The 13,029-nt window shown below is 36.5% G+C and overlaps 1 protein-coding gene across 9 annotated transcripts in view; it reads right to left on the bottom strand.

The window, feature by feature from the left end:
- EXOC6 (exocyst complex component 6) overlaps positions 1-13,029 on the bottom strand; it is a 296,860-nt gene that overhangs the window by 169,773 nt on the left and 114,058 nt on the right. For 7 of the 9 annotated variants that reach the window (XR_006194679.1, XM_042908852.1, XM_042908849.1 and 4 more), the window contains exons 2-4: positions 2,933-3,104; positions 1,395-1,442; positions 1,215-1,305 (exon numbers count right to left, since the gene is read on the bottom strand). Coding sequence is in view for 8 of the 9 variants with exons in the window: in XM_042908852.1 (XP_042764786.1) it covers positions 1,215-1,305; positions 1,395-1,442; positions 2,933-3,104 (311 nt within the window). In the remaining variant the exon portion in view is untranslated. Of the gene's footprint in view, positions 1-1,214; positions 1,306-1,394; positions 1,443-2,932; positions 3,105-3,678; positions 4,130-11,182; positions 11,278-13,029 lie in introns of those variants that run through there. The other 2 variants (XM_042908853.1, XM_042908855.1) reach the window with 2 other exon arrangements.

Genomic DNA, 13,029 nt, shown 5'->3' with positions numbered 1-13,029 from the left:
GCAGACATTTTATTTACTCAAAGTTAGTGTGCAAGCATCCAAGATTAAACTGAGAATTTCAGTGATTCTAAAAAAAAAAAGAAAAGTTAATCTCACAAAGTCAGAAAACAATGTTTTTTAGCTAATAAGATCTGACAGTTTTTGGGTGCCTGTGTGGTTCAGTCGGTTAAGCATCCGACTTTGGCTCAGGTCATGATCCCGCGGTTCTTGAGTTCAAGCCCCACATCGGGCTCTGTGCTGACAGCTCAGAGCCTGGAGCCTGTTTCAGATTCTGTGTCTCCCTCTCTCTCTGCCCCTCCCCCACTCACACTTTCTCTCTCTCTCTCAAAAATAGACATTAAAAAAATTGTTTAATAAAATAAAATCTGACAGTTTTAACATATAATTTGTGTTCAAAGGTAATTTTATATTATATAAATATCACACAAAGCATCTCATTCTATTCTCCAGGATAAAGGTTCAGGTTCTTTCCTAAAAAAAAATAAGTTTAGAAGATGGGACACTAAGATGGATTCAGTTTACTATATGAAGAAAAGAGGACATACACATGCTTCCTTTTGTCTGAACAGGATACATCAGGGGAAAGAAAATACTGGTTAGTTTCTTCAGAATTTATTTGATGTCCCAGTAATATCTGAGCTGTAACAGAGAGATCAAAAACTCAGAAACCTAAAAAGTCAGTCTTTCCAAAACACAGGAGTAAAGGCAAGACCAAAGAAGTGAGAAGACCTAGCACTTTTGGATGTTTGCTTATTTTATCAGCAAAATGAGACTGTGAGCAAAGCAACACCAACCTGCTTAAATGACAAACAGAAAACAATGGAAAACTAGTTATAAAAAATGAGGCAAATTAGGAAAAGGCAAGGAAACGTAATGAAAAGACACTCTCCTCCATGGGAAAGTATTCTGAGGAAAAACAAAAAAGCAGTGGGAGGGGGGTGAGGGACAAAGGACAAACTAGGCGGGAGGAAATGGGAGAGGGAGAGGTGCAGGTTTTTCTAGGAACCTGATGTGACAGATCATCAAACAGGGACTTTATAAGATAAGAAGACCATGAAAATTCAAGGGCTAAAATGGGCAAGGAAGATAACCATGAGCTTTTGGGGGCAATCACCAAATAATCTGTAATTCCCATAATGAATAATGACCAAACACTATCATTAGATTATAATTTTACCAAGCCAAGCATTACACTGTAGACAAGTTTAACTCACCTGGAAGACATAACTGCAATTTTTCTACTACTGTTGTAATATTCCTCTGCTGAATTCTACATCGAATAATATCTTCAGTCTGGACTATCACCTTAGAAAAGAAGAAATGTTCATATTTTTAAGCAAACAGTTAAACTGCATCCACAAATTGAGCATACAAGAAATATATCATATTCTCACCTCCTTTCCAGCATCTTGAAATTTTCGGTTGGTATCAGTAACTTGTACCTTAAAAATAATTTCACCTTAGTTAGACAAATATGCATAAAACTTCCCTGATATAACTGCTCACCCTTGTAATTAGATCATGCTTCATGAGAAACTTAGAACAAAGAAATGCAAATTCAAATTAACTCTACAGCTTGAACTTGAACTTTTGATTGAAAAGGGCTTTTGTTAACTTCAATTACTTATGACAGTTCTTTTTAACAGATTCTGTGGCAAACTTCTCAAATTTAATCTAGATTTTTGAACTTTACTTGCTTCTCTAAGTCTGTCAAACAATTCAAATCACTGACCCAATTGACCACTGGTCCCTTTTTGATAACTTCAATGAGGTCTATGTGCCATTCATTGTCTGTAGGAAATGGTGATTGCATTTTATGGTAATTAAACATTCATACTTTGCTGAATGCAAACACTGGGTGGTTGATTAACATCAAACACGGAAATCTCAATCCACAGCAACATTTTAATGCTGCAGGTGCAGACAAAGCTCAACTTCAAATTTTCCCACATATTAAGTGACTCATTAGGTCATCATCGTAAGGAAGCACATTCTAGTTTATTAAAAATCTCATTAATTTCTGAACAAAGATGCTCAGTGACCTCATTGATGCTGTATTTGGTCTCTTGTTATCTGAATATCCTTTATATAATGGTTTTTTAATCATAACCTTTGGTGAACCAGGGTCATTTTATCTGCTAAATTCTCCAAATGTAAAGAAAGATAAATAGCACAATTCTTAGAACTAAATATTTTGAATTCTGGCTAAACAAATCCAGGTCTCATTTAATAAATAACGTTTTTGCTCTGTGGCAGAAAATGCACACCAACTTTCTTTAAGAAAATTATGCTTTGCTATTAAACTAAGTTTCAATATTATTAAATAATTTTGAGAACATAATCACTTATAGTAAGTTTTTAAAGGTTTTTAGAGGATAGTTTTTATCATTATTGTACTAATTGTCTTTTTAAAATTCTAAAACTGCAAATGAGGTCTTTCACTGTATGAATTCTTTTCGTTCATTTCCCTGCATGGAAAGAAATCCTGTTAAGTCAATGCATTACTTGCTTTACAAAAAAGAGATTACTCCTGTCATTAGCATGACAACTATGTTAATAGAGCATAAAGAGCATTCCCAAATATACACACTAACTCACTTCTTGAAAATAGTACATTTAATAATTATTTGTACATATGCACTACAAACTAATACTTCAGTAATTTAATGACAGCAAAGGTAAAGAGAATTTTTTTTAAATAAGTTTCTTTTATTTTAAGTTTATTTATTTATTTTAGGAGAGAACGCGGGCGCACAAGCAGGGAAGGAGCGAGAGAAAGGGAAGACAGAGAATCCCACTCAGGCTCCACACTGGCAGCATGGAGCCCCATGTGGGACTCATCATGCCTAAGCTGAAACCAAGAGTCGGATGCTTAACCAACTGAGCCACCCAGGCACCCCAAAGGTTAAGAGAATTTTAAAACATTTCTTACCTTCAGTTTTTCTGCATCAGTCCTTACTTTAAGGAGTTCTGTAATAGCATCTACAAAACCCTGATGATGAAAATTACACATCTTTTCAATTTCCTTGTCATGATTACGGATACAAGCATCTAACTTTTCCATAAACTTCTTGTGTGCATTTGGTTGGTCATCATAAACAGACCTAAATGTATACAAAAAGAAAGCTAACATTAACTTCCCAGTTCACCAAAATTTATTCTTTATTAGCCCATTCTTTGAAACAGCTAATATATTTTGGTTTTTTGCTTTGTAATCAGTATATTAAGGTGATATTCATACATTTCAAGAATTGCTTAATTCTGATATCCAGATTTAAGCCTGTGAACATGACTTTTTTTTTTTTTTTAACATTTTTAAAGTTTTACTCATTTATTTATTTTGAGAGGGGGGAAGGCAGAGATAGGGAGAGAAAAAATCCCAAGCAGGCTCTGTGCTGTCAACACAGAGCCCAACATGGGCCTTGAACTCATGAACTGTGAGACTGTCTCACGTTCAAGTCCCAACGTGGGGCTTGAACTCTCAAACTGTGAGATCTTGACAACTGAGTCAAGATCAAAAGTCAAGACGCTTAACCAGCTGAGCCACCCAGGCACCCCATGAATATGACTTTTAAACATACAATTAAAGCTATTAATAATAATTTGCTATAGTAGCAATATTACATTACAGTTACTTTGGAGCATAAGTTAAATGTTTAAAGTAAGCCTATAACATACCTAAAAAATACCTTCCTATCTCTTACATGTAAATTACTTCTCCCATGTAAAGGTCTCTTCACAAAGTCCTGCTCCCAAAGTCACTACCCTGAAGCTTTTCATGGTCCAAAGAGAAGGAAAAAAAGGATAATCAGGACTGATTTAAAAACAAAACAAAACAAAACAAAACATGGCACAGGGGAAGGGAATGCAATTCTACAAGTGCGAGCCCTCAAGCGGCAGCGTATTATGATAAAGCCCTTCTTTAGAAAGATATCATTTCTATCATGGATACCACAGGCCAGATGACATAGCATGCCTTCAAGTAACAGCTGAAGCCACAGAACAGATGCAGAAGTATCACAATGAATTCCACTTAATGTAACTATGGTTCAGCACTTCTCTCCAAATTAAATTATTTGACTGACTGCCAGTTAAATACAAGTTTTAACTTCATAGCAACAGCTGATAATCTTTTTTTTTAATGTTTACTTATTTTTGAGAGAGAGAAAGAGAGCCGGAGTAGGTGAGGGGCAGAGAGGATCTGAAGTGAGCTCTGTGCTGACAGCAGAGAGCCTGATGTGGGGCTAAACTCACAAACTGTGATATCATAGCCTGAGCCGAAGTCAAACGCTTCAACTACTGAGCCATTCAGGCGCCCTGCAACAGCTGATAATCTTAAAACAAAACTGAGTTAATAGTACTGCCAATAGTAAAAATCATTTGTGCGAAAAATTATTTAATTTCTTTTTGAACATGTTAATATTAAATCAGTCACAAACCCTGTAGATACCTGGAAACTGCCTAGGTATCTAGAACTCAAGGTCTGAGGCTCAGAACATACTAGTCTTTAACTAGTCTTTAACATACTAGTGCTCAAAAAAGAATCACTGAGTAAATGATTAAGGACATGATAATGAATTTCATCATTAATGATGAACAAACTCCTGATTTCTACAGCATTTACTATGTCAGGACATACTCTAAGTACTTTGTACAGTAATTCCTCACAACAAGCCTATAAAGAAGGCGTTGTTACTACCCTTGCTTTACTGATGTTATAGATTATATAACTGCCATAAATTCCACAGCTAGCAAAGGGCAGCTGGGATATAAATCCTGGCACTATGTCTCCAGAGTTCATATTCTCAAGTACAAGGCCATATTGCAGTCACCACGATGTTCTCTAAACATGGTGTACACATTCCTACTGTATCTCAGCTCATGCTTTCTCCACATAGAGGGCACCACCCTCCCAGCCAACCACCATGCAGAAAAAATTAACCTTACCCAAAGAAAGGTTTGGCCCTTGTCCCCAGCTCCTGGGAGGTAAATGTCTGGGATGTCCTGATAGTTGTCTTTGTTTACTTGAGGGTCTTGGGCAATGCCAAATAATCTTAAGCTAGCAATGTGATTTACAATGTGACTTACAGTGGATGGGGACCTTGGGGCCACATCATATCAGCTCTGGAGAGTCCATAGATTAAGGGTAAACAACTCACAGCAGTGTGTCATGTGTATGTGACCAAACCCTAGGAAAAACCCTGGACACCACAGCTTAAGTGAGCTTCCCTGGCCAGCAATATTCCATGACTACTGCCACACATCATTGCTGGGAGAAGTTAAGGGGTGTCTATATGACCACTGGGAAAGGACAATGGGGAGCCCCCACTTAAAACTCTCCTAGACCCTGACTTATGTGCCTCTTCCTGATGTTAATTTTAATGTTTCTTTTGCTGTAACAAACAGCAACTGTGAATATAGAAGCTTTCTAAATTCTGTGAGTCCTCCTTCTAAATTACTGAACTTCAGAGTAGTCTTGGGGACCTCCCAATCTGTGCCCCCCAATCTGTTCCTCATTATTTGAGATTTAGTTCAATTCTCATTTCCTCCAACAGACCTTCGTCAATCATTTCCATGCCAAGTAATCTCTTCATCTGCAGAATAGGTAAATTTACAGTCCTTTCCACTCATTGTGACATGTAATTATATATTATCCTTTTACTGTAATTTAAGCCTTTCAAATATATGTCCTATATTTTATTTCTTCGTATCATCCAAAAGCTTCCTGAGGGGCAGCCTCCATGTTATAGGATTTTAATGAGTATCTATTAATAATACTAGAGACAGCAATATTGGATAGCTATTATCAAGAATTTGAGCCTTGGGGCACCTGGGTGGCTCATCTGGTTGAGTGTCCAACTTCAGCTCGGGTCATGATCTCGCAGTTTGTGGGTTCAAGCCCCATGTCAGGCTCTGTGCTGTCAGCCTGAGCCTGGAGCCTGCTTCAGATTCTGTCTCCCTCTCTCTCTGCCCTTCCCCCACTCATTCTCTCTCTCCAAGAAATAAACATTAAAAAAAAAAAAAAATTGAGCCTTTAAGACCTGAGCTAGAACTAGGCTCTAATCTTGGACATCTTCTCTTTTCTACCTATACTATTCTCTCAATCTCATCCAGATTTGGAGCTTATTATTCCATAAACAAATGGACACCTCCCAAATGTATGATTCTAGCCCCAACCTCTCCCCTAAACTTCAAACTCATATATTTCTCCACCTGGGTATGTGATAAGCACCTCAAATATGTTCAAAATGAATCCCTACCTTCTTCCTCAAAACCTGCTCCTCCCACGGTCTTCCTCCATCTCAGTAAACCTCACTCTTCTAGTTGCTCTGGCAAAAAGCCTTGAAATCACCCCTGACTGTTTGCATTCTCTCACCCTCACTGCCAAAACAATCCAGCAAATCCAACCACATCTCACAACCTTTACTGGTGCCATCATGGACTAAGCCACCATTATGTCTTGCCTAGAATTCTGCCAACTGCTTCTGCAATCAGTCTCCTTGATTTCACCCTTGGTCCCCTTCAGTCTGTTTACAACACAGTAGACAGAATGATGCCATTAAAATATAAATCAGATCCCGTATCTCCCTTCTGCTCAAAACCCTATTTCTCTTATAATAGCCCATAAATCGCTATATAATTTTGCCCCATGTTATCTCACTGACCTCACTTCCTAATACTTACTCTCCACTTTATTCTGTGCCAGCAACACTGGCCTCCCTGTAGTTCCTGCAACACACCAAGCACATTCCTGTCCTATGCTTTACACACACACTATTTCCTTTACCTGGATCACACTTCTCACATGTGGGATGCCTCCCTTACCAATTTCAGGGTTTTTTTTTTTATCCCCTTCCTGATGAGGCCCTTTCTGGCTACAATATCTACGTTATAAACACACACACACAAAATTCCCTTCCCTGCTTTACTTTTTTCTGTTTTCTGAAACAAAGTAGTTTACTTTATCACTGTATCACTCTTACCACTATACTCGAATATATGCTCAATTGCATACTTTTATTTATTTTGTCTTTGCCCACTGGAATGTAAGTTATATGACGGAAGAGCTTTTTGTCTGTTTTGTTCCCCAATGAATGCTCAGCACTAGAATAAATAATACTTATCACATAGCAGATGCTTAATAAATAATTGATGAATAACTCGATGGATAAATGGATGGAGACAGATGGAATCAGAACGGACACTAACTGTTCTATGTCAGAAAAGCCCCTTCTCTAAATCGCAACTTTCTCAACAATAAAATAGGGATGAAAAATAGTAGCTACATCAGAGAGTTATAAGGATTAAATTAGTAAACACATGAAAGATTCTTAGCAGTAACTGACATATGGTAAGTGCTCAATATATACACTGGCTACTAGCATAATATGCACATAAAAAACAACCAAATCCTTACTAAAGAGTGAACTGGCTGTTGAATAGGTACTGGTTGCAATATCAAATATAGCTACCCCATACTAAAGGAGCTGACTACCACTAATACTTGACATCTGCATGGGGCCTTCTGTATTTTTTATATCCAATGTTTTATTTCTTATACAGCACCAGAGAAAATATTGCCTCCTTTTCACAAGTGAGGGAGTAGGCATAGAAATGGCAAATGGTGGGGTGCCTGGGTGACTCAGGTCGCGATCTCACAGTCTGTGGGTTCGACAACTATCAGCACAGAACCTGCTTTGGATCCTTTGTCCTTTGTCCCCTCTTTCTCTGCACCTCCCTTGCTCACTCTCTCTCAAAAAGAAAAAAAAAAAAAAAAAGAATTGGCAAATGGCTTGCTCATTTGCTAGTTATTAGTAAGGGACTGAGGCAATACTACAATTCCCAGGATACTTTTTTGCTTCCCTTGTGCTTTTCCTATAATTAATACATATAATAAGAATTCTTAAACAAACATTACTCCACAGGAAAAACCACATGCAAGAGAAAGTTAACCTGATATTGGTGTGCTATAAACAAATTTGTATTTCATAACTTTGAACACTTTATTAAAGTAATATATATACTCATTTCTAATTTTTTTTTACCTATTTGAATAAAAGTTTGAAATTTATCTGACTCTTAAAATACCAGGTAGTAAACAAACATACCAAAACAACTGTCCTCTCTTTTTTTTTTCCTGTTACAGCTGTAGCACTGTACCAAAAATCTAAGAGATATTTTAGAACGACCCTACTACAATGTCTCTCCAAAGAGGATTTGACTCTGTTTGTGAGTGCAAAGGGCAATATTATTACCTCTTTTAAAAATAGTAATAACAGGGGTGCCTGGGTGGCTCAGTCAGTTAAGCATCCGACTCTTGATTTCGGCTTAGGTCATGATCTCGCAGTTCGTGAGTTCGAGCCCTGCACTGGGCTCCACACTGAGAATGTGGAGCCTGTTTGGGGTTCTCTCTCTCTGCCCCTCCCTCCCTCTCTCAAAATAAACAAACTTAAAGCTGCCCTTTAAAAAACAGTAATAACATATAAACAGAAAGAAAAAAAGTTATTTTCCAGAAGTCTATTTTATTCTAGAAAGTTCTTAAAGCCCATCTTCTAGTATATCTTTCTAATTTATTCTCCAGGATTTTAAAGCAAAACCACTCCCGTCTTATAGTAATTCAGGACACTGCCAGTGCATCTATTATAGCATCACAGGTGAATGACTCTTTCTCTACAAAGTACATCAGAACATACGCAATACCCACCCACCATTAATAGAAAACCAAAGCCTGAAATGGGTGAACTATTTACATTCCATGCCTTCTGCTGTTAGAACTGTAAGCCCCAATAAAGGAAATAAAAATAACATAAAGGAATCAGTACTGTGAATGATCCACCTATAACTAAGTCTTAGTCTCTCTTGACTGTTACACCACTGATAACCACTTGCTGTTACAGACATAAATACAAGCTGCAGTCCAAGCTGATATAACCACACATCACCCATAATCTACACCAATGAGATCATCCTGAACAGAACGCACAGGAATAAAGAAGCAGAGATGAGGAAACGTTCTAAATCACAGGAATAAAATGCATTTTTTTAAAAGCACTGACGGTTCAAGCAAGTGCCAGAATCCACAATTCATGATTAGACAGAATTTGGCCTTAAAAACGACCCTAGAAAGTTCCTAGTTCTGACTTTCTTAACTTCGTAGATGCAGCACAAATCTAAAAGCCAAACGCAAGCACTCAAAATGGAATTAATCAATACATGTAGTTGATTTAACCCTCTACCCACTCTCATGAAAAATTATATTCGAAATAACTAGTCTGATAATTTGCTAATAAAGCCAACAATAAATAGCTGGGTGAATAGAGAGAAACAGGAAGGGAGAAAGGGTGGGTATGTATAAGATCCCTGGAAAAAGGAAGAAAGCAGAAACAATACCTCTCCCAAGTATTTCTTGACACCAGAGGCATAGTAGGAATTATCCATCTTTTCTCTGAAGAAGCCTATGTTTAATTATAGAGATAATTTGGAGAGACGGTGGAGGAAGGATACGGAAAGCAAAAAAAAGTGTGCACTCCCTATCAACAATTCCCCACAGTGACTAAACTGACTAAAGAGGAGTCATATATCTATTGCTTCTGGCTTAATGTGGTAAACATCGAAAAACAGTTAACAACCAAGATTTACTATTAAGTACTTTGCATGCATTACCTCATTATATTCACTACAGCTTTACAACATAGATTCTATTAGCATCCCCATTTACAAATGTAGTTTGGGAAGATTAAGACTTTAGGTCCAAAGTCACACAGTAGTAGAGCCAAGATTTAACCCCAAGTCTACCTGACTCCAAATCAGTGCTCTTAACCATTATGTCATACAGACTCTCCGATCAGAAATGGGTGATAAGCAGCATGAAATGCAGAGAAGTTACGAGTATAGCAACTAACCAGATCACCTTTGAAGATCAACAATTGAGAATGACTCAATAGGGAATCCCTGATGTGCACTGTTGCACCCATCAGGTGAAATCATCCAATGGACAGAAAAAAAGGATGAGAACTGAGGCATAGCTAATTGTTAGGCAGTATTAAATTACAAATGCAACAAAATAAAGAGGAGCAAAATATGAAGTAGAGAAATCTAAGGGCCCCATACTCATCTAACCTTAGGCAGAGACTCTGAAAAGTCTATTTTTTTTGTCTCTAAATGACAATCATTACTCTTTGAAATTTTAATTTGCAGGATAAGAAAGGAAATGCCATGCAGTGCTATTCACTCTTTGAATCCTAAATTGGTTAACAGTTTTATCCATCTAATTATTAATGTGCAGATATATTACTGATCTAACTTTCAAGCAATATATAATTTTAATGAAAATAATTTTTCTTCTTTCAAAATGTCCCTCAGAATGCTATAATGTCTACTGCAGGCCTAATTCAAATCCTATAAATAAATACACACAGATATATGGCAGAACCAGGAAGAGTGAACATCAAAAAGTTGGTAAATTTTCCACCATCCCACATCCACTAAGCTTGTAAATTAGTGCTCCATATACAGAGGAAACTTGAACAACAAGGATGTGAACTGAGCAGGTACACTTACAAATTTTCTTCAATACAGTATGGTACTGGAAATGTATTTTCTCTTCCTTACAATTTTCTTAATAACATTTTCTTTTCTCTAGCTTACATGATTGCAAGAATGTACTATCTATAAACATATAAAATATGTGTTAATTGACCGTTTATGGTATTAAGGCTTCTGGTCAACAGTAGGTTATTAGTAGTTAAATCTTTGGGGAGTCAAAAGTTATATGCAGATTTCCAACTGCACAGGGGGTCAGTGCCCTTAACCCACACATTGTTCAAGGGTCAAGTGTACATATAATAACTTCAGGGTAAGAGAGTTCAGTCTTCCCTTCCAAAAGCTCAGCACAATAAAATCTTATTTCTACCAAAATGTAATGCTAATCAGGCCAAAATGCAATGTAAAATCAATTTTAAAAGAAGAGATGATTTAAAAACTTCATGTGAAGATAAAGATGGACCATGATACACTAAAGATTTTAATTTACATATTTTAATTTTAGCAAGTAGGAATGCATAAAAATAATGTAGGTCTTAAAAAAGCATAGCTTAAAAATTATTTTAAGTACACATTTTCTATCTTCATTATATCTAATCTTCCACACCAAAGCAAAATGTTGAAATATGAGTTATCATACATTATTTGATCATCTGATGTATCAGGTTTATGGCTTTTAAACAAGTAAATCAGCTTTCAGAAATGCCTTCTTGAATTGTATGCACAGGGCTCCACCTAGTGGTAATAAAATAGATACAAGAAAAACCAAAATATCATTAAAATGTTAAAATTGGCTCTTTAAAAATTAATGTTACCAAATAAAATGTCTTAATGGAGGAACTCGGGCTACTTCGAGTTTTTGGACAGATGCTATATTATTTATTAATCATATTCAAGGTTTCTTTTCTTTCCTTTTTTTAAGGAAAACCTCCTTCTTTCTGACAAAACAACATTCTTAAGATATTACGTGAACAAGGGCTTTCTTATTACTGGTAACATACCAGGATATTTTTTGCCAAAAGGCACATAATATCCTCATACCATTTTTGGTACCTTTTTCTTTCACTGTATTTTCACTGTAAAAAAAAAAAGCCGTCACAATAATTAAAAAGAATAAAATGCACATGTTTCTCCTACTATTGGAACGTAGAGAGCTCCCATGAAACAGGAATGGTATAAAGTGAAGAAGCCATTACTCCTAATTTCTATGGAAAATTTTTTTAGCATTCCCAGACGCACAAAATAACCTCTCTTAGGCTTTTCTGATATACTTTAGGAAACATCTTGTTAACAGATGCACAAAATAAATCAAGATAAAACACACATGCTCACACAGTTCAGAGCTATGGTGGCTTGACACTGAGTACAGGTCCCCAGAAAAGAACCTGACATTGCCACTTTTGATGCTTATGCTGCTGAACACAATTTTCACTTTTTGCCTTTTTCCTAAAAAGCAAAAATCTTCTTTGGATTTCTTTCAGTTAGTGGAAATCGGTACTTATTTAGGTCTTTTATAAAAGTGAACTGATGGGGCGCTTGGGTGGCTCAGTCGGTTGAGCGTCCGACTTCAGCTCAGGTCACGATCTCACGGTTCGTGAGCTCTGGGCTGATGGCTCAGAGCCTGGAGCCTGCTTCTGATTCTGTGTCTCCCTCTCTCTCTGCCCCTCCCCCATTCATGCTCTGTCTCTCTCTGTCTCAAAAATAAATAAACATTAAAAAAAAAAATTAAAAAAAAAAGTGAACTGATGAAACACAAACTTTCAAAGAGCAGGGGATACCTGTATTTATTTGCTGAGAAATGACTTTTTAACTTTTAATAAAATGTTTATATTTTTTAAAAAATTGATAAAATCTCAATATACCCAATCCAATTTCTCTAACCTACCTATGTTTACTGGAGCACCATAGTTCCTTTTCTAGACAAAATAAAAATGGCTTTTCTCTATCTCAGAATCCTGTGTTCTCCAATAGCATGGATATGCTGGTGCACAACCACAAAAGAACAGAGCAAAGCCCTACACAGAATAATGTGAAGATATTCCCCTAAAGTGACTACCATTAAAATATTGGACATTGGCAGACTTTCCTATGAATCTTTGAAAAAATATACATAATTCTACGTAGCAATATAAAATAGAAAGAAAAAAAGCAGTCAATATAAAATTATCATACCTAGTACTCCTCTAACATTTTCCCAACCATTTTATCAAATATATCAAGCATGAATAACAACATTCTCATTAACTTTCCCTGACACCCTGTAATCCAGGAGCAAATAAGAAATGAAATAGCTCCAAGACAGTAACACCTGGATAAAAGACAAAGGAGTATTCTTTCCAACAATACTCAATATTTATTAAGTACTGACTGTAAGCAATAGAAACTGAAAATCAAGTGCAGAAACAACTCTTTAACTTCTATTTATTTGTATATCACTATCTTTTTAAAAATTCATCTTTCGGAGCACCTGGGTGGCTCAGTCGGTTG

Source organism: Panthera leo, chromosome D2 (genome assembly GCF_018350215.1).
Source record: "Panthera leo isolate Ple1 chromosome D2, P.leo_Ple1_pat1.1, whole genome shotgun sequence".
Classification (NCBI taxonomy): Eukaryota; Metazoa; Chordata; class Mammalia; order Carnivora; family Felidae; genus Panthera; species Panthera leo.
This window is presented reverse-complemented; position numbering and strand designations above follow the sequence as displayed.